This window comes from Salvia miltiorrhiza, chromosome 6 (genome assembly GCF_028751815.1).
Source record: "Salvia miltiorrhiza cultivar Shanhuang (shh) chromosome 6, IMPLAD_Smil_shh, whole genome shotgun sequence".
Classification (NCBI taxonomy): domain Eukaryota; kingdom Viridiplantae; phylum Streptophyta; class Magnoliopsida; order Lamiales; family Lamiaceae; genus Salvia; species Salvia miltiorrhiza.
In genome coordinates, this window is record NC_080392.1 from 34,194,849 (window position 1) to 34,216,141 (window position 21,293).

The 21,293-nt window shown below is 37.8% G+C and overlaps 2 protein-coding genes across 2 annotated transcripts; one reads left to right on the top strand and one right to left on the bottom strand.

Annotated features, from left to right (window-relative positions):
- Positions 1–3,262: 3,262 nt before the first annotated feature.
- LOC130989171 (probable glucan 1,3-alpha-glucosidase) lies at positions 3,263–9,441 on the bottom strand. The gene is given in 7 exon segments (XM_057913110.1): positions 3,263–3,800; positions 4,538–4,744; positions 4,850–5,060; positions 5,274–5,409; positions 5,481–5,754; positions 7,742–8,470; positions 8,472–9,441. Coding segments are annotated over 7 exon segments (2,769 nt in total). The 5' UTR covers positions 9,312–9,441; the 3' UTR covers positions 3,263–3,428.
- Positions 9,442–15,793: 6,352 nt separating this feature from the next.
- Positions 15,794–20,909, top strand: LOC130989172 (uncharacterized). Its single transcript, XM_057913111.1, has 10 exons — positions 15,794–16,358; positions 17,851–17,948; positions 18,026–18,071; positions 18,544–18,626; positions 19,215–19,279; positions 19,561–19,622; positions 20,094–20,153; positions 20,246–20,278; positions 20,612–20,677; positions 20,750–20,909. Exons 1-10 carry the CDS (start codon positions 15,924–15,926, stop codon positions 20,792–20,794), a joined length of 993 nt encoding a protein of 330 aa, XP_057769094.1. The 5' UTR covers positions 15,794–15,923; the 3' UTR covers positions 20,795–20,909.
- Positions 20,910–21,293: the final 384 nt, after the last annotated feature.

Here is a 21,293-nt window from a genome sequence, read left to right on the forward strand (position 1 = left end):
GAAAACAGAGCACCCAAAGAACCAAAATAGGAAATCCAAAGACAAGCAAAAACAGGGCAACCACCAACAAACTTATTAGCGTAATACGTTAGAAATGATAGATAAACGAGAGCTATGTAAGGAAACGAACAAGATTAACACGGCAATCAACCCAAGATTAACATGATCCTGTCCTATAATGATCACAAAGCCTATAAACAACAGGATTATCGTGACCATCACCCAAATTATTAGCGTAAGGCAGTATTCAACGCATAGAACGAAAATTAGTTTAAGCAAGCATGAAGGACATCCATAATTATTCTTTTAAACGCAAATTATCCACCCATCAGCAATACAAACCTCATGATAACAACACCAAAACACTAATCGACGTATTAATCGGTGCGAAACCCATAAATTAACAGTAAAGAAGTTCATGAAAAAAGAGACGAAGTGCGAAATAATTTTTCATCAGTGCAAAGCCCCTAATTAACAACGAAACCTCACATCCTCCCAAAAACAGAATAATACTCAACAGCCCACAAGCATAATTCAAAGATTATCGAAAAAAACATGAAGATCACCCACAATTATCCCGTTTATACGTAAAGCACCCGTATACTAACAGCATAAACCCAAGATACCGGAGATACGAGATCAATCCGCAGTTCATCGACGCAAAACACTAGATCCGTAAGAAAAAAGCACCCAACATAATCAAAACAGAACCTCACATCACAATTTCCTCATGCAAAACATTAGATCGGTGATGAAAACGTCAATTCTACAGGGAAACCCCTCGTTCGTAAACAATTAAACCAAACAAACGGTAAATAAACGTAGAATTCCCCGATTCCTGACTTATGCCCGTCGCCACCTTTCCCCATGCACCAAAAACATAAATCAACGCAAATCATAGCAGATTAAAAACATATTAACCCGGAAGACGCAATTAACCGATTAAAAACAGCTGGGTGTCCGAATTATCGGCTCGATTGGTGCCAACGCCCGCAAATCCGATTGGAATTTCAGATCTGCGTACGCCGGCGACCGTGATCTCACATCCTAGCTCAGTAGCTTTCCCACAGACGGCGCCAGTTGGTGTTTAACGAAACCAACACCTAAACTACGGAATGAAAGGCGTAAACTATACCTAGTAAAGTTGATTGGAAAGGATGAAGTAACAATCGGAGAATCGAGCACGAGAGCAAAATATAACTGTAGTATTCAAGAGCAAATGATAGCGTAAAAAATGTAATACACGAGCACGAGGCCTATTTATAGATTACAATTGAGGGTAAAAAGGTAAAATCGATGCTAGTGCATGCGTTTGACGTGATTGAAGGGTATATCAGGAATTTCATCTTCACGCGGGAAAATCCTCCGCGTCTTTGGCGATCCTTCTGAAAGAGGCGATCTCTCTGGCACGGATGACTTCCCTGGCGTGGAGGACTTCTCTGACGTGGATGACTTCTCTGGCGTGGAGGACTTCTCTGATGTGGATGACTTCTCTGGCGTGGAGGACTTCTCTGACGTGGATGACTTCTCTGGCGTGGAGGACTTCTCTGGCGATGGTGACTTCTCTGAGGGGGATGACTTCTCTGATGATGGTGACTTCTCTGATGGGGATGACTTCTCTGATAAGGGTGACCTCTCTGATGGAATTGACTTCTCTGGTGAGTGTATCTCTTCTGCCATATTCGTCCCGCCAGTGGGGTCGATTCCTCTGATTTGTATTCTTTCCCTACTCTGCACATATTACTCCTCATCATAGGGTGAAGAAGAAGGAGAAGCTGAGTCGAGAAGTTTGGGTATCTTTTGACTCTTTTCCTTTATTTTATTTTTTTTCCTATTTCTTTTTAAGCTAACATCTATATCTATACATCTACAATAGGCCAAGCTGATGGTGAAAGGGTCGCCCTTGGTGTAGGTGCCGGAGTTGCAGAGCACGCTTTTCACGGCAGTGTTGGAGGAGAGGCAATGAGAAGGCTCAAGGTAGAAGAAGAAGAAAGGAAGGTGGGCCCTACAATTTGAATAAAAAAGAAAAAAGAAAAAAATTTGACTAACGGAGTTGGACGGCGTTAGGTCAGAGGGGCTTGACTGTGTAATTTTTGGTAGTTTAGGGGTAAGTTGCACACACAGTTAGTAAGTGGAGCAATATGCTATAAGAGCTTACACTTCAAGGGCTAATCTGCACCTTAACCCTAAAATTTATAATAATTCAGTTAAATTGTGGGGAGTAACTACATATGAAAAATATAAAATGATACTCAAGAATATAGACGAAACTTGTAAATTAATTGATTGTTGTGTAGTACGGATTAAAGGGTTATGACTAAAATGTAGAGAGAGAGCGCCATAACTAAAAAAAATAAAAAATTAGAGTTCATTTCTTATAACTATATAAAGATGCAAAAAATTAGAGGTCAAAGAGTCAAATTATATGGTGATAAACAATCATCCAATTAAATGATTAGATTACAAGTCGAGTTATTTATCACGGGTCAAATTATGTAACCTAAACAGATAATAAATTTAAATATTTTATTTATCATGTATCACTCAAATCAAATATATGAGGCATGAACACTCAATCATGTTAGTCTAGAAATATAAGTGAAAAGTCCAGCCTCTGAGACTATGAATCTGAAGAAATGAGGCATGGAGTGTTTTGGAATATGCAGCAAATAGAATGTCAGCCTATTGAGGCTTATGTAGACCAATCACAGGATGATACCGTCGTACACACACACTAAAAGACTGCGCAAAGGCTTCGGACAACATTTGCAAAACGAATATTTTTAAAGGACTAGGGCATAAATATCTTACTTCTCTGTCCAGTGAAGTTTGAGCAATTTTTTTTCGATACGAATTTTAAAAAGTTAATATTTTATGTGTAAAGTGTGATAGGTGATAAAGTGAAAAGGTGCATACAGAAAAAAAACTTTTGTCATATAAAAAAAGTGCTCAAGTTTTGCAGGACAACCCGAAAAAGAATACTGTTCAAACTTCGCAGGACGATGGGAGTATTTGCTATTGTCAAAAATAGAAGTCAATGAATAGTTTCTTCAATCGTCTATAAATAAAAACAGGTCATGAGCAGAGCAAAGCAAAGTTATGGAAAATTCAAGCGTTCAAAGCATTCAACTCAACTGAAGCACTCGAAACCTTTAACTCTTCAAAGGAATGTTTTAGTTTAACATAAATTTTGCATTATGAGAAGGAACAAATCTAGCTAGTATCGCATGTAAATGTAGGGATTGGTTGCAGAATCATCACAAATCCGAATTATCATTTTCATTCAAACCTTGCCATGTATGATTCAGTGAAGAAATAGGAAACTGTTGAACATCTATATCATTCTAATATCGAATCAACTGCACGATCCTAATTAAAAGAGCCCTCAATCTAATGCATATGGTATATATCACCTCTCCATGCAGTTGTTACAAAATTGCAATGGTCCAATCATCTGCAATGTTCACGTTAGGCTTACGGATAGTCAGGACAGACGACGGGCCGGGCCCTCCTCGAAGCAGGAGCGGGCCGCGTTTGACCTCTGCCTTATGATTTCCTGGTTCGACAAGCGCAGTTTTGGGGTCAGGAGACAGACCTACAAGTATGATTCTCTCCACAGTGCAGTGGGAGGTAAATTTGTGGCGGCCGGCTGTAGCAGAGGCCATATTGGAAGAAGTAAGCTTCCCTTTTGAGAATGTGAAACGACGATGAATGTAGGCACCTTGCTGGAACTCGAAGCTCCTCCCGTCATCAACATAGAGCTCCCCTTCAGCAGCTTTGGAACTATTCAGAGCGATTACCTGTGCCAGCCACATACAACTATTATAAGAATGCAGAATCAGGCTAAACTGGAAGGAGTGTCTGCAAGAAGATCAATTTTTTATGATGTCCCTGCATCATCGTTTTTGGAGAAGCTTCTAATGGAGTAATCGATGGTCATTTTATGTTCTCTGAGGCAACACCCGTTATGCAACACCGCTCATTCATTTGAAGCATATGTATCACAAAACAAATCAGTTTCAAGTTTACTTTCGTGAAGAGAATGAAGCAACAAAGACATTAGTTTCAAAACTGTCACTCGACAGAGCAAGATGGGCCGCTCACGCATTGGTACTATAACCCACATCGGTTCTGCATGAAAGTGTGGAATGCAGCCTGCCTGGGTCGATCAAAGGCTCCCTAGAGTGAGAACCGTCTGTGGATGTCCGGTGTTAATGGGGGATGGATTGTTACAATATCCAACATGAAAGTGAGGAATGGTATATAAGAGGGGGTCAACCAGTTTCATGTGGAACCAATGTAGGACATAGTAACACGCATGATTTACTTTGGGAGTGAAAATATCTACAATCTTGCAATGAAACCAAAAAAATAATCTTCAATTGAGAAACTTATTGGACTCTACCTGAGGGCACATTCGGAAACCAGCAAGTTTGTGTTTGTGTTTGTGTGTGTGTGTGTGTGTGTGAGAGAGAGAGAGAGAGAGAGCATTCCAAATAACTTGAAGATACGAAGTAACTAGAATTCGAAGACATACCAGAGTATAAGGATCATTCTCCATTTGTGTGGAGCTTCGACGGAATCTGTCTTTTCTTGGAATGATGGTACCGGCCCGTTGGAAAGAAGGTATGCTATCTTCTAAAGCTTCCAACTTATGAGTTACTCCTCCCTTGTAAGCAGTTCCAGTTTTCATATCATACCAAGGCTGGTCCCCAGGAAGATACACGGAAACGTGTTTGGCTCGCTGTAGAAAATTTCAAATCTCATTAAGAGGATATAAGTAGTGATACCAGAGCAAGAGAACAGCAGTACAGGGTAAAAAGGTTGAAAAGTCTTGTAGGAATGGGACCTCGGTGTATATCCCTTGCACCAAGATACTGTTTCCAACCATGAAAGCCTCATCGTTGCTGAACGTCTTTTCATCGGTAGGAAATTCCATCCAAAGAGGGCGGATAACAGGAATACCAGTGGCATTTGCCTCTCTGAACAATGTGTAGTAGTATGGGAGCAACATGTAGCGTACATGGATGGCTTCCTTAATGAGTTCCGTATTTCGTTCCCTGAACCATCATAATCACCAAAGCAACATCAGACACTGCACAGAGAGGAGAAGCAACTGCCATAGGTTGCAGATGCAAAATTTCAACAGAAATTAACATAAAAAAGTTTATCGTTTTATTTAAAGATTTTGATCAAACACTAAATAACACAAAAACTATTACAGTTTTTGTTTCAAGTAGCAACTAGTTTGCAGGTAAAGCGGGATGGCTTACCCAAATAACCATGGTTCACGTCTTTTTGTGTCGTGATGAGCATGTGCTCTGAAGAAGGGATAATAGGCACCCAGCTGATACCAGCGAACCAACAATTCAGTATCAGGATTACCGAAAAATCCTCCAACATCGGCACCTGTGAAGCAGACATAATCAGTGGTGAGTAAAGATTTAAGTACCAAAAGTTATGATAATTCATCGACTAACCAGAGAATGAAATTCCTGTAAGACCAAGAGTCAAAAGCATGGGAACTGAGACCCGCAACTGATCCCAGTCAGCTGTGTTATCCCCTGTCCAAACTGCGCCGTATCTTTGACTTCCTGGGAAAAAGGCTCTCGACAAAACGAAAGGTCTGTCTTTTCCATCACCACGCTTAACAAGCCCATTTGCTGTAGCCATGTGAAAGTAGTAACCATAGGCATTATGCAACTCCCTGTGCTCCACGTCTCCGTAATGCAATGCATCTCTGGGCATTGTAACCTGATGAGTGATGAAAATGAGCTTTCACGTCATTGGAGAACTTGAAGTCTGAAAATTCAAAATTTAGGAAAAACAAAAACTGGGGTGGTGCATCCAGATGCACCATGCATCCAGATTATTAATACTAAATTAGGGATTATTATGGTTTATTAATCCCTAATTAGTTCATTAATCACAAATTCACAATTAGGATTTAATTAGGGCAGATGCACTCGAGAGTGTGCCTTTTTGAGTCTTTAGGAAAATACAGTTTTTTATATTATTGCTATTTCATTACAGCTTTGGGAACTTTCAATTATTGCAAGGAAAATCTTCAGAAAGTTGGATGTTTGCAGCTCAGGCATAAGCCACTTACTAAAACTGTGTAACCAGAACTTGGTCTCATAACATAAATGTTAATGCATGAAATGGAGATCATTCAATATTAACATATATAACAAAATGATTACACTAGAACTGCTTATGATGATGGTTAGGTTATTAGTTTCTGAAAAGAATTTGTCTTTAGACTCTTTTTACTTGTGCATCTATATAAAGGTGAGCAGAACAACATTAACCATCACTAGATAAGTTACTTATTATAGTGCACCCTTCTGCTAAAGCTGAACACTATGGATGAAATGAGGATATTCCAAAAATGTTAAGGTGTTCTAAGGCTACAATAAATTGGCCAAATTTAATATTCTTAGCAAAAATAATGTGCACTTTGGAACCAAAAATGGAAGAATCCAGGTTAACAATCCATCAGAAGGAATTATTTTGACAAAACAAAACCAGTTTGTGCTCGCAAAATCTGATCGCGTTTATTTAACAGGATGCCTTATGAATTTTTCTGGATGACAGCTGAAAATGTCACTTCTACATAATCCTATCTTCCAACCATTTTAAGCTTCAAATGTCGTCATTGATAGTATGTGGCATCACATCATTATCTAAAAGAATACTTTTGGCAAATATCTCTCGTTCAGGAAAAGATACCCCATTTTGAGATGACTCAAAAGGATAATGTTGGGATAAAGGGAGTATAATAAGCAGACTGGGAATCTCAAGCTTAATTTGTTTCATCCAGGAAAAAACAAGCTACAGGCTGATAGCAATATAATAGCGGGTTCTGAGTAAACAAACTAAGATTCAAGTTATTGTTCGTGTCCATTTTTCTGTTTTATGTTATCCAAAAGGCCTACTTGCTATATATAAATCTAATAATACGCAAATTATCAGTCCAAAGCATTGCATACACTGTTCCTGACAACATGAATATATTTCCTTTTCAAAGCTAATATGTAGTTCCATGTCTTCATTTTGAAGGGCAGGGTGACATATCTTTCTATAACGAGACGTGGGAACCTTGGTTATACTTACTCATTTCTCGAGTCTCAATAACACAATTTTGGCTTTTGACTCCTACTCAAGAATACATCTTGTAAGTGCTTTAAAACCAGAAGTTCATAAGCAGTAAGCAAATAGGTTCTGAACACCGAAAATGCATTAGCACTACAAGCATGTTCTCCAATACTTCAAACGGTAGCGATCGCTTGACAACTTTAAGAGAATAGAGGACCCAATGCAATTGAATGTCTTCTAGCTTCGCCAAAGCACTGCCTAATATGTGGAGTTTTGCTATTCTTATCCATAATTTTCACTACCTACAATGCTCTTTACACATCATCTAACAAATCCTTGGGTAACATGTAATTTAGACTTCCAACATTCAGTTGCAAGTTTTAAGCATATGAAAAGAGTATATGCATAGAAAAGCAGCAGTCTAGAACAATATATGATTGATGTTGTACAAGGGAAGCACACAAGATTTCATTTAGCAACAAACATGTATATATTCCAAACAATTGAATAAACTAAAAGTCATTTGACAAGTTAGCCAATACATCAAATAGATTAAATCCAAATGGCCAGCTGCATCAAGAAATCAAGAGTAAAATCTACAAGGATATAGGATCAAGAAAGAAATCAAGAGCAATTGGCTTACCTCTGGACCATTAAAGACAGAAGGCTCATTCATGTCGTTCCAGATGTACAACGAGGGTGTTGAGCCAACATAATTCTCGTATGAGAATCTTTCAGCCCACCAGGACCTAATCTCTGGATTCAACATATCCAGGTAAGAAGAGGAGCCAGGCCAGCACCATCCATCAAAATCCTTCCCAGTTGAGTCCCTTACATAATATCCCTTCTCGGATGCCTCCTTATGTATAAAATATGACTCGTCCCTCTTGATGTGAGGATCCACAATAGTTACCATACGTCTACCTTTTGCAGCTATCTTCTTCTGCATCACTTCTGGATTAGGGAACAGCATCCTGTCCCATGTAAAATACTTCTTCCCATCTGTGTGTTCAATATCAAGCCACAAAACATCGTAGGGAATGTCATGCTCATCAAACTTGGCATCAACGTTGAAAACATCCTCCTCGTCCCTATAGTTCCACCTACACTGATGGTAGGCAATGGCAAACAACTGAGGCAATGCCGGTGCCCCTGTCACACTAGTATACTGCCTAACTACATCTTTCGGCCCTGGACCAACAAAGAAGAACGCATCCACTACACCAGCCTCACTCATCCACAATGTATCAACCCTCTTCTGATCAGAAGGCAGCATCAACACCGATGAGAACTCATCATTCCATCCACTCCCCAACACATCAATCTGCATTTCAGCAGCATTGAGCCAGAAGAAACCTGAGCTTCCTCGCGACCCTACCATGTGATATCATGAAAGGAATGCTGCCATAGAGCCCAAAAGGCGAATCATGTACGTACTCAAAAACATCGAGATTAAACAGCCTATAAGGCTCAGAGAATTCAACCCCGGGCCCTCTAGTAGGGTTTAGGGCTAAACTAGTGGCGTGTTCAGGAATCCCATAGACAAAATCCGCCTCATAAAACGAGACATCAAAGCTAATGCTCTGCGACCCATACGGCCTCTTATCAGTGTGGCTCCTAAACCTCTCCTCCCAATCTTCACCATCCTCTTTCTCCCTCAGCTGCTCGAAATCGAACAACCCATTCGAGTTCAAAGACAGCACCTTTTTCCCATTCTCACCACTCTCCCTCACAAAAATCTCAAATGGTTCGTGCCTAATCACAGCTTCATACCCTTCAGAGAGATAAATCACAGAAATCACACCGTTCTCGCTCTTCTCCTCCTTCAACCTCTGCAGCCATAGCTTCTTCTTCAAGAACTCGGGCTCAATCACATCGGGCACCTCGAATCTCTTGCGCGGGGCTAAGCTTTGGTCCTCGTCAATCTTCATCCTCAAGACGCCATCCTGGTATGCCGATATTGTGAGAACCAAGGGTTTTGCGGGCCTCTCGGAATCCTCTTGACTAGGCTGCTTGGCGATGAGTTTGGCGACTAGATCGCCGTCAGAGATCGAGACATCGGACGCGATCAAGGAGCAGGAGCCCGGTTTCCGGGAGCGGGCGCGCTTGCAGAATGGGGTCTGATTGCAGTTTCTGAACTCGTCCTTTTTCCAGGAAAAAACTGAATTGGTGAAGAGGAGAAGCAGCAAAAAGGTGGAAAGATGCCTTCCCATGGCTTCTTCTTCTAATGTGTTGTGCAGATCAAACAACTCCCGTGGAGAAATCGCATGGAATCGGAAGAATGGCAAACAGTCAAAGAGTTTTTTGTGTGGAGATTTTGGAAGTGAAGAATTAGAGTGGTGAGGGAGACCACTTGGTGGAGGCTGGTTGGGTGCTGGGTTTTCTTTTATTCTTACTTTGACCCATGCATCTCTCCATATTTCACTTACCGCCCCAAACTTTCTTTCTTTTTTTTTCTTTTTTTTTTAGAGAAAATTACTCCCTCTGTCCCTTTGATCTTGTCCCGTATTCCTTTTTTGTTTGTCCCACTATCTTGTCCCATTTCTATAAGACTACAATTATCAACGACTTTGGACGACCGGTTATAACTAAAAGATAAAATTTAAGATAAAAATTGATGACCGGTTATGTAAATGGGCTGCAGACCAACTTCTGACAACTCTTGTCAACCTCTTCAAAATGAATTTTATAAATATGATTATGACATGTGGCATATTATTATTGGATGAATAAATTGATTATTAAATAATATATATATATATATATATATAAATGCGATTTTATTAAAAAATGAAAGAAAGAAAAAAACCTAAAAAGAACCCTTGAAAGCACAAAAGGAGCCGACTAAAGGTCAGGCCTCATTAAAACCTTTTTACGGAAAACCCAGAGGGAAAAACCGTAAAAAGGAAAAAGAGTACCCGTCTAGAAAAAAGGAGAGAGAGCGGAAGAGAAAGTTTCCAGAACTCCGGCCTAACCATCGTTCCCAAACAGTCCCGGCTCTCCCCCGAAAAACAAACAAAAACACAGTGGTAAAAGGCTGGTGAAACGCCGTCGCCAAAATACCAAAACAGGGAAAGCTACACGGCCGGTTAGACTCCGTCGCCGTTAGCACAAACCAAAAAACCAAATCCAACAAAGGAAAACTACCCGGCCGGTTATACGCAAAAAATATATATATATATATATTAGGTTGTAGTGGGTTATTGATAAAACATAAAGGTTATTGAATTATAGATTATGTATGTAAAAGAGAGAGAAATAATTTTTTTATTAAAAAGTTGGGTTGGTGTAGATTATTGATAAAGATAGTCTAAATAAGAGCACTCCCAGCAGAAATCTCAAAATTATGCTCCTATATTCCTCCCTAAAGCTTCCCTATTTAATTTTAGAATCTCGATTTTATAAATGCATACACCAGATCTCCTATTTTCTACATAAAAACAATAATTATGTGTGGGCCCTATTAATTATAAGCTTAAAATAAATTTAGGGTGGGTGTAAATTTAAGATTGAATTTAGATAGGTGTAAAATTTTTTGTGGGCCCCATCCAATTTAGGGGATCTGCTGGATGCATTTTTTATCTCATTTTCAATTATTTTAGCCTAAATTTAGAGTTAGTGATGCATTTAGGTGATCTGCTGGGAGTGCTCTAACACTTTTACTTTATCACTTTATCAATTTCTCTCTCCTATTTTATCACTTTCTCTCTCCTAGTTTATCACATTCTCTCTCCTACTTTATCTACACACTTAACACTATTAATACTCTCCTTAATAACCGTGCCGAAACCAAATGGGACAAGCCCAATGGGACGGAGGGAGTATATCATTAGAGCACCTAGAGGAGTGGTTCGAAGGGGTGGTCTCCATTTAAGAGCCACCTCTCCATAACAAACGCGAGATGAGTTTTATTTACTGAGAGAAGTATAAATCTTCTACTATCGTATAACCTTTTGCTCCCTCCGTCTCAATAATGAAGATACATTTTTTTTTGGCACAAAAATTAAAGAGAGTTAGATTTGATAATAAAATGTGGTGGCCCATTTATTTAGTGAATTTAATTAAATGTATTTAGTGTACCACTTGTTTATGTATTTACTATTTTTAAATTTAAAATAAAATTTACAAAATTCAAAATTCAATAAATTATTTATAAATTAATTAAATTAAATTTTAAAAACAAAACTGATCCAACAAATTAGCCTTATCTGTATGCATTTACACGAATTGAAAAGAGAATCCGTTTATTGGAAAAACTGATCCACCAAATTCTTGATTCCATTTATCGGCGGAATCGCCGCCGGCCACCACCGCCAACGTGGTGCCCAAAAGAGAACTCAAAATCAAACCCAAAAGAAAACCCAGAAAATCGAACCAAAAAGAGAACCCAGAAAATGAAACCCAAAAAAGGGCACGACCAGGCATCGGCCTTCTTGCTGTCGTAGTCTTTGCGGGAGACGACCTCCGGTGCGAACGAGGCCATCGATTTTGTGCTCAAAAATGGCGGAGAGACCTCGCGGGATACGGCGTCCACGGTGGCGGCCGAGGAGGCGACTGAGCTGATATTTGTTTGGGGCCAAGGAGGCGGCCGAGCTACTGCTGTCGATGCTGGTGGTTCAGCGGATTTGGGTGGCAGAGAAGGGCGTAGGATAGGGGATCATTTGACTGGGGGTGGGTCTAGGTTTAATAGGTAAGATTAGGGGTGGTTTAATTAAATATTAATCAATTCCTAATTTTAACCAAAAAAGAAAATGTGTCTTTAATAATGGGACAACCCAATAAAGAAAGTGTGTCTTAATGGGACATGGTGAGTAATATATTTATGTTTCCATTTTTTATTTTGGCCCTCTAACATATGTACCTACCCATTTTTTGATTTTAGGCTATTAAATCCTCAACATCTCGTAAGAAGTGTATAATCTCCTTATTTTTGACGGACACTCAAATATTTTCATTTTTTTTATTTTTTATTTCTCAAATGAGACCCATTATATGGATATAAACTACCAATTAAGGGATAAGAAGAGCAATGCATAAGATTCATAGTTTTTTTTTATCAGTAAAAGGAAACTTCCATTAAAGTAAGCAGAAACATGGCACCAGAGATGCCAATTTAAAACAATATGGAGAGTTTGAAACCCTTAGAACACCATGAGGTGAATGGTACTCCCAACTCCACAATTTTGAACACCTCATTCCAACTCCATAGCCTACTCTTAATTTGCAATGCTAGTCTATTAATATCTCATACCTTGCCCTGAAAACGACTTTCATTTATGCTTTTCTATAACAGCCAAATTGTTCCCACCCACAGCGCTTTGAGCAATCTCCTGCATTTTTTCCCTTTTCCCTCGGAAATGAAAGAGATGAAGTGTTGTAGAATACCTCTAGGTTTTGCTATTTTGATGTCGAGCCATTGCTGTATCTGATCCCATACTGCCTCTGCTTTCGGGCAATGTAAAAACATATGTTCTGCCGTCTCCTCGCACGACACACAAGCGTTACACCAACTCTCCTCAATGTCGATCTGTATATTTCTTTTAAGCAGATTATTGCACGTTGCCAATCTATTTCTCAAACATCTCCAAGCAGTCACCTTGGCTTTATGCGGTGTCGGAGCCTCCCAAACCTGAGCCATCTCCATTGGCTGAACTTGTTGCTCACGTGCCATTAATAATGGGACGAAGGGAGTAGAAAAAAAAATACTGGACGAAATTAAAGTGTCCATCAAGAATATGGGGATTTTGCACTCCTTATAAGATGTTGAGGGGCTAATAGCCCAAAATCCAAAGATGTTAGGGGGTTATATGATAGAGGACTATTTAATATTTCACCCTTATTTATTTTATTTTTATTTATACAGATTAAAATTTTCAATATTAAATTAATTAAAATAAACAATAACAAAAATGAAGTAAATATAGATAATTAAAAGAAAAAAATAAATAAAAAAGTTGAAAAAATAAAATAAAAAATAATTAACCCTACACCACCCCACCGTGTATGATATAATGAATGAGGGAATGGAATCATCATTCCTATCTTCATTCTAACATTTGTTGAATACTTTCTTCGTTCTTTAAAATTATGCCTTTATTTTCTTTTTGGCATGTCTCTCAAATATATATTCTTTTTATTTTCGTACACTACCCCACATATAATTTAATATTTTTCCCCTTAATATGGGACCTTCGTTTTGCTATCAATACTCTCAAGTCTAAATATGAGACCATTTCTTCACTATCAATATCTTTTATACATTATCAATACATTCCCCAACTTTTAGAACGATAAATTTTCTAAAAAGAGTAAATTTTTAGAGACATCAAAATTTCTAGAAAAAGAAAATTCTAGTGTAAGAAATTTTACAGAAATAAAATTTATGTAGTGAGATTCTTTTAGAGAAATATGTTTAAAAGAGATAATTATTAAGTGAGAAAATTTATTGACAAAAAATTTGTTATACTGTAAATTTTTTTAGAGATAGGTAGTTTATCAAGAAAAAAAAAGTTTATAGAGCGGAAATTCTGGAAAGAGAAATTTGATGACACAGATTCAAAGCCCACCCTCAAGTATAGGTGGCAAAAATGGGCAAGCCAGCCGGACCCGACCCTCCGGGCTTATAGGACTTACCATGTCGGGTCGGGACGCAATTCGACTAGGCTGTAGTTTTACAAACTCGTTCTAGCCTCATCCGGGCCATTGGGAGGTCTAGCAAAATTTGCCCGATAATTCAGGATTCATAATCTTATTCACGTCATTAACCCCTTCATATTCAACATATTATATGGAAGATCATGCTTAATAATATCTCTAACCAATGCATCTAGATATGTCTTACTATCAAATTTCGATTTCTTCAATAATGTGGCTTGATTGTCCAACAAAACACTTACATCATGAAATTGAGGAGTTTTAAAACATTTATCTGCATGACGTCTTTGTATGTTTTAAACTTAGAGAAATTATTTAATTATGGCTACAATCACGTTAATTGATCTTCGTCAAAATTAAACTTGAAACGATAACAAAATTGTCATAAAACCAAAGCTTACTGTATTCTACACTAAAATAAATTTTTAATTGCAAGTTATTAATCGTTATTAGACCGTCAATGTAGTGGAATAACACCTAAAAATTAGTGTAATGAAGCCAAATTTCAAACGTGATTATGACCACATAGGTGTTCCGATAAAGATAAGCTACCTATAATTTAATAATTAGTGATGAGGAGTAAAATATGTGTGCAGTTGAGATCGTGACACGTGTATTCCCTTTTGTGCGGTGAAGCTCAGAGGTAGATATTTGCAAGGCTGGAAAGAAAACCACTCTCGACTGAGAGTAGCAAGGCTGGATATAACAAGGCATGAGACCAGAACTGGGAGACCTTGCAGAGCTGGAGTTTGCCGCTTGGTATATATGAAGACAGAGCTGGAGACCTTAAAGGACATCTCCATGCATGGACTTTGCATCCCTGTCGTTTCTCTCATCAGCATAAGACGACAAAATCCGTTATCGGCTGGTGAAGTCGCCCGTACAAAGACCGTTGTCAAACACGAAAAATGTGTGATAGATAGAAATTTACTATTTTACCCTTTATCTCATGTTCCATATATATTTTCCTTTCTCTCCCTTTGTACTTTACGCAAGAAAGCAATACGAAAAAAGAACACACTTTTACTGTTTTCTTCCATTTTTCGTCCGGAATCTTACTCTGCAGGTAATGAAGTCACCATCGTGCATTAGAATATAGAGCCGTATTTTTATCGTACAACAACTAGAAATCTTCTTTAATGTATTATAAATTAAATTTGATTTCGTGACTATTGATCATCAAATACTCCCTCCGTCCACGAAAAATAATCAATTTTTGCAATTTTGGGATATCCATAAAAATCGCGCCACCCCTAAATCGCGCGAATCGGAACCCTAAGGTAAGCGATTGCTGCCTTGCTCACCGGAGACGACGACATATTCAGATGGGGAAGCGGCGGTCCGACGAGAGAGAGGATAGAAGCGTCCGACGGAGAGAGAGCGGGAGAGCATAGGCGAGAGAGGTCGGGGGCGCAGAGGCCAGAGAGGGAGAGCAAAGAGAGCGCGTGCACACAACGAGAGAGAGAGAGAGCAGAGGTGAGAAAGGTCGGGGGCGGGGCGGGAGCCGACGGCCGGCGGCGGTGTCGTCCGGCGGAGAAGAAGAAAGAAGGAGAGCTTAGAGAGTGGGCGGCTAGGTTAGATGCAAATGATGGAGAAATAGATTTAAGTAGGTTAAATTAGGGTTTTCTTAATAACTTAATTAGTGGCTTTAATTAAGTTAAATTTTTGCTGGCCAACTTTAGTGGGACAACCAAAATGGAAATGTAGCAAACTCTAATGGGACGGAGGGAGTAGTACCTTTTCATATTTGGAAATTATCTATCATATGGTGAGCCCTATTCTTTACTCACAATACAATTAATTATCATTATAAACAATACTTTTTAAGTGAGACCTTTTATTTACTCACAATACAATAATTATTTTTATTAAAACTCGTAATATCCCTTATTAGGATTATTTTTAGGGAACAGAGGTGGTATAATTTAAATAAAACTTTTACCACAATTTCAACGTGATTATGTCCATTGAATAATTTTTGAAAATTTAGTACTCCACAGTATAATTTTTATTTTTCTTGGCACCACATTACAATTTTCAAATTAGCAAGGACTGGAAAATGAAGAGTGAAATGAAGTGAGAGAGCATAGAATAAAAATCTGGCATCATCGATAAGAATCAGAGCTCTGTCACTGGCGCACCCATACCTCTCTCTCTTAACACGTAAAACAATGAGCTTCTCCATCCCCAAATTTCCCACCTCCGCTGCGACTTCTCCAAACACGTTGAGAATTTCCACCATTTTCCCTCGTCTCTCTGTCGGTTTCCCCCAATTTAGCACAACAAACGCAAACTTTGCTTGCACACACGGTTTGCTACGTTGCTACGCAGCGGCGAAGCAGCAGAAGAGCGGCGGTGCGCCGCCACCGACGACGACGAAGAAGAAAAGGAATCCGAGTAGTAAGAGTAGTAGTAAGAAACTGGTTGGAGATGGCTTCGAGATTGAGAAGAGTGGTGGTGGTGGTGGAGTGGAGGTGATGGAGTCACCGTCAGAATCAGCTCAGTCGCCGTACTCGGCACTGCCTCTGCCGAACCCGCCTGCCGGATTCGTGTTGGATGAGCAAGGGAGAGTTCTAATGGCTTCCAACAAACGCATTGCTACTATCGTAAGATTTTATTTCTATTTTTGATTTTTCTGTTATTGTTGATCTATTGGGAATTTAAATAAGATTGTTCATGTGCAAGCCATCCTTCTTTATGATTGCTTGTCAGTATTCGTTAGTTTTGACCTAGGAGAAGGGATGAATTTGCTTTTAGGATTTAGGTTTATAATTTGGGGTGTTTAGTTGCATGAGGATTTTTTAATCCGAAAGATAGGGAGTAAGCTGAGTGTAAATGCATCAAGTATTGATCTCAGAGATACAGAATTTGAGTTTTTAATCTCTTACTAAAGATGAAGAATCTTGACTTTCACAGTAAGTGATGATATATCATTTTTCTGCTGGTCAACATTGCATGCATTCAGAACCTAAGGATTTAGAGAGCTTTCGTTGCTTGATCGTCTTTCAAGTGGTGTTAGCAAGGAACTCATGATATTTCTTTGTTTTCCAATTGGCTAATTGTGGTAAAGATTGGTGGGTTTTTTTTTTTTTTTTTTTTTTGTGAAAACTTTAATGGTGTATGGGTGTATGTTTGACAAAAGATGGGTAAGATATACAGTATTTCCTCATTTAAAATTTGTCTTGGCATGAATTTGAGTTACAGCAGGTATTATTTTGGATTTTGTAGTTCATGTATTGCTTCCTTTCAATTACACCACATGATTCAGTTTAAATGACAAATATCATGGTTTCTTCTGTGCAAGATCTATAATATGTTCCTTCTGTGCCCCAGAAGCTGTTTTTGTCTGCAGATGAACAAACCATGTTAGTTATCTATCTTTCTCAAAACTTATCCATTTTGGGGACCATATATAAATCACTCGCACCTCTTCCTTGAGTCATATTTTCTTAGACATTCATCTTTAGCTATACATTTCTCCTATATTTCCTAACCATTTGGAGCCATAAAGCTTCGCTGGTTGAAACGAATCTTGGAACACTATCAATCTTGTAGACATCTTTGTATCACATAAGATTTACTGATTTATCCCATTTCATCTGATGTGCTTTAGTCTTCCAGCCTTTGTTCTCTCACATGTCCTTGGTCTTTTGGATAAAGATCCTAAATCATGAAAAGTTTCAAACTGTGGGATACGGTCAGTTAATATCTTTGCAGTGCTCATTATAATATGTTTGTTAGAATTCTATATGGTTTAAATTGGTTTGGAGCAAAGTGGATACTGGAATGTGGTTGTCAGAAGTAGGTTAAAATGGCTAGGAGGTTGTGTTTTTTTGATAGATTAACAAATAAAGAAATTTAAAGGCTACGCCACTGTGAACTCGAACCCAAGACATTTGGCCTTAAGCATTAACCCCTCTACTGCTTGGCTAGCACACGCACACAAAATGGCTAGGTAGTTCTTCCTAATTAAGATTGCTCAAGCCCTTTTCCTTGTTACTCATACATACTTTTTGTGCTTTATATTAAGCTCTTAGGAAATTGTACCAATGTTCATTATATTTTCTATGATTTTAACAACTAAGAAGTCACTGACAGGTTGATTCTACCAATAACTTTCCCCTGGAATGTGTTATAAGGCGAGTATTTAGAAATTCACGGGGAGATGAATGCATGCTGCTCTGCCCAGTTGATACGTAAGTCATGCTGTGGGTGCTTTTGTCTGATCTGCTTCTCTCTTATAGAATAATGTTAGTTATTGAACTCTTTGCAGGCCTGTTCAGATTTTGAAGAGTGTCAATGTTGAAGGGTGGACTGCTGTAAGTCATCGATCAACGATCATATAACTCACTGAGATTCCCTTTGCTTTTTTGCGTTCATTTTCTTGGGTGGTAATTGTAATTTTCATTATGACCTGTCTATGTTTATAGCGGCACTATTTTTTTAAATTATTAAATTAATGTTTAATGGAGTTTAATCAACTAATTACCAAATCCTAATTATGGATTAATAACCCTAATTTTAGATTACCAAACCCAACTTAAGAAATAATTAAGAATAATTAATAAACTCTAATTAAATCCTACTTAACCCCTAATTGTAATTATAGTTAATTAAGATTGTAACATAAATTAATAGTAGAACTTTCTTGCACCTAAAGAATTGTAAAATGTGCTCGTTTGTGGTATCAAATAGTAGAAGCTTATTTTCTGATCTATATTAATGAAATTCCCTCATTCCTCTTCTTTTGTTTTACATGTATTGAAATCTTTTAACTCCTGTGCTTTATAGGTTGGTGATGAAGAAATTGAGGCTATCCTCCCCACTGCAGCTTATGCCCTTGCCAAAATACACATGCATCTTGTACACAGTGGGTAAGATATACCTTTAGTCATTTTTTTCAGCACAAATTTAGTTGAAGTCTTCTCTTTATTACACACTGTTGTAGAATATTTAGTATTTAGGCTGCATTTACTTTGATAGATAATTTATCCATGGAAAATGATGGACAACAAAAATTTATGCCTTTAAATGTCTCATTTCTTTTCCCACATTTTACACAAAAGAGAAGTTCATCATTTCTTTTCCCACATTTTATGGAGGGACAATATTATCCATCCTTGAAGTGAAAATAAGGAAGGAAAAATGCTTTTGTGTCAAATATTGGAAAAGAAAGGAGACATTTAAAGGCATAAATTTTTGTTATCCATCTTTTTTCATGGATAAATTTATCCATCAAAGTAAACGCAGCCTTAGTATATGTTTCCTTTTTTATCTTGTAGCCCTAGTTTTCCCAATATATATGTGGGGGTTCTCTTGTATTTTATACACTGAACATAATAAACTATTCTTCTCCTCTCCCGTGTCTCCATATTTTACCATTTTACACATACTATGTGTTATGACTAAATATAATACTTTTGGTTAACTCTTTCTATATTATGACTAATCTGCTGCATCAGATTCTGTTATACAGCACGAGGTGGTTTTTGCTATACAGAAGAAGACATATTTGAATTTCACATAGGTACATCTTTTTCTCTGAATCTTCAAGTGATCCGTGTCCAGCTGTAGTACTTTGTTCATTTTGATTTCACCACAAACAGTTGACTTTTCCAGTTATTTCTGAAGCTTGTTAATTTTTGTGATTTTAGAACTTGGTTACGAAATGAATTTATTAGAAAATAAAAATTATCAGTATCTTTGTATTAGATGGTTAAGTTCTCACTATGTCTGAAGAAACCTACTAATAGTCCATCTGATGGTTAAGTTTTTACTTGTCTTTGAGAAGCTTTGGGTTTTGTGCAGACAATGGTGAAGATGTGGATGGTTTACCAACTGAAGGCGTTGAGATTGCATGCTTCCATCTGGTACGACATTGATCATGCTACAATTAAACAGATAACATAACCTTATCTATAGTTAAGAATTAATGTTTTCATGGATGAGAGAATCTGTTGCACTCCACCATCTCGAGACTACTGGATGTGTAAATCATAAACAGAGCCTAACGTATATCATATTTAACAGATCACTTGTTCTACTTCTTTCCTGAACTCCTCCCAGACCACTTAACCCCACCCACCCAAAACAAATCCAAGCATTAGTCTTGCACAAAAGCTATTAACTTGTGATGTTTGGGAAGACATTTTTCTTTTATCCTTGAGTAACAGTTACAAGGAAAGACAAACTAAGAGTGTTAAAAAGTTAAAGAAGCTAAGAACGATTTCAATGGACATTTAAACAGAAACACTACACCAGGAGATCAACAAATAACTCTTTCTTGAATATTCTAATGCCCATTAATGTTTCTTATGGTCTTGTATATCTTCTTCATGCAGGATGGTTCTCACTATATGATTTATACACCTTCTGACCCGCTTCTGTTTGTTGCAGTGAAGGTGAAGTATTTTGTTCTTGCATCTGAAGTTTGTACTTTAAAATATGATGACATCTACTTAAAAGTAACTTTTCTGTCTCTCTGTTGTTGCAGGATAAAAATGGTGTATTACAAATAGCTGATGACGTAAGTGTTTTTTTTTTTTTTTTTAATTGTATCTTTCATCATTTGTCTATTTTATGTGGCCATTGTGCCATAAAGTTTACATGATGCTAGAAGCAACGAATAACTATTTGTGGCCCACCTATTCAAAAAAGCATCGTTGATACTGTTCTAAATATATGCTTGAGTTCCAGGTAGTTAACATCTTGCTCATCGCTGATAACATCTAGTGGCCAAAATTTTCAATATGAAGCTTAAGATGTTAAAATATATTACATGTTATGTTTGCTTTCTGTGCATTCCTTCTTGGTTTCAAAGATCTTGAGTCGCAAATGAGACCTTGCTTTGCTTAAACAGGAACTCTTGGATGACCCTGCTATTATTAGCGCCATAGATGAGGAGACCGAATTCAATGCTTTAGTGGTATGTGTGAAAATCTCATTGATTGATTCGTGTTATTAAACCTTACTATCATTCCATTTTTCGTATTTGCAGGAAGAGGAAGCTGCTCTTCTCGATTCATTACTTGGGAAAAGGTGATTTAGTTATTATCAAAGGAAGCAGTTTACAAAAATGTCTGTGCTGAAATCATCAAAGTAGGTAGCTTGTAAAACTTGACATTGTATATATTATGATTCATTAGTTGTTCCTCTAATTTATTTCGTTTACAAAGTTAATTAATTTTCAATTAGGGGATATTGTAACCGATGGTCTCCCACTTATTCCACAACCTCATACATGGCGTGAGTGATATGCAATCAAGTTTTTGTTTGAGGAATTTTTTTAAAACATTGAAGTTTCTCTTTATCACAGCTTGTTCGCCCTTTCCACCCATCCATGTCCATGGAAAGCTCCCATTAAATCATTAAGATAAGAGGCGTTTATTGTGCATGATTGAGTATTTTTATCTTTAAGAGTAGGATATCTCTAATCCTACCTTTTCTATGGGATAAGAATCAAGGAAAACTAGCTTGAATAATATAGATAATCAAGGGTCTTGAGATATTTTAAAGTTGTAATTCATCAAAGTAAATAAGGA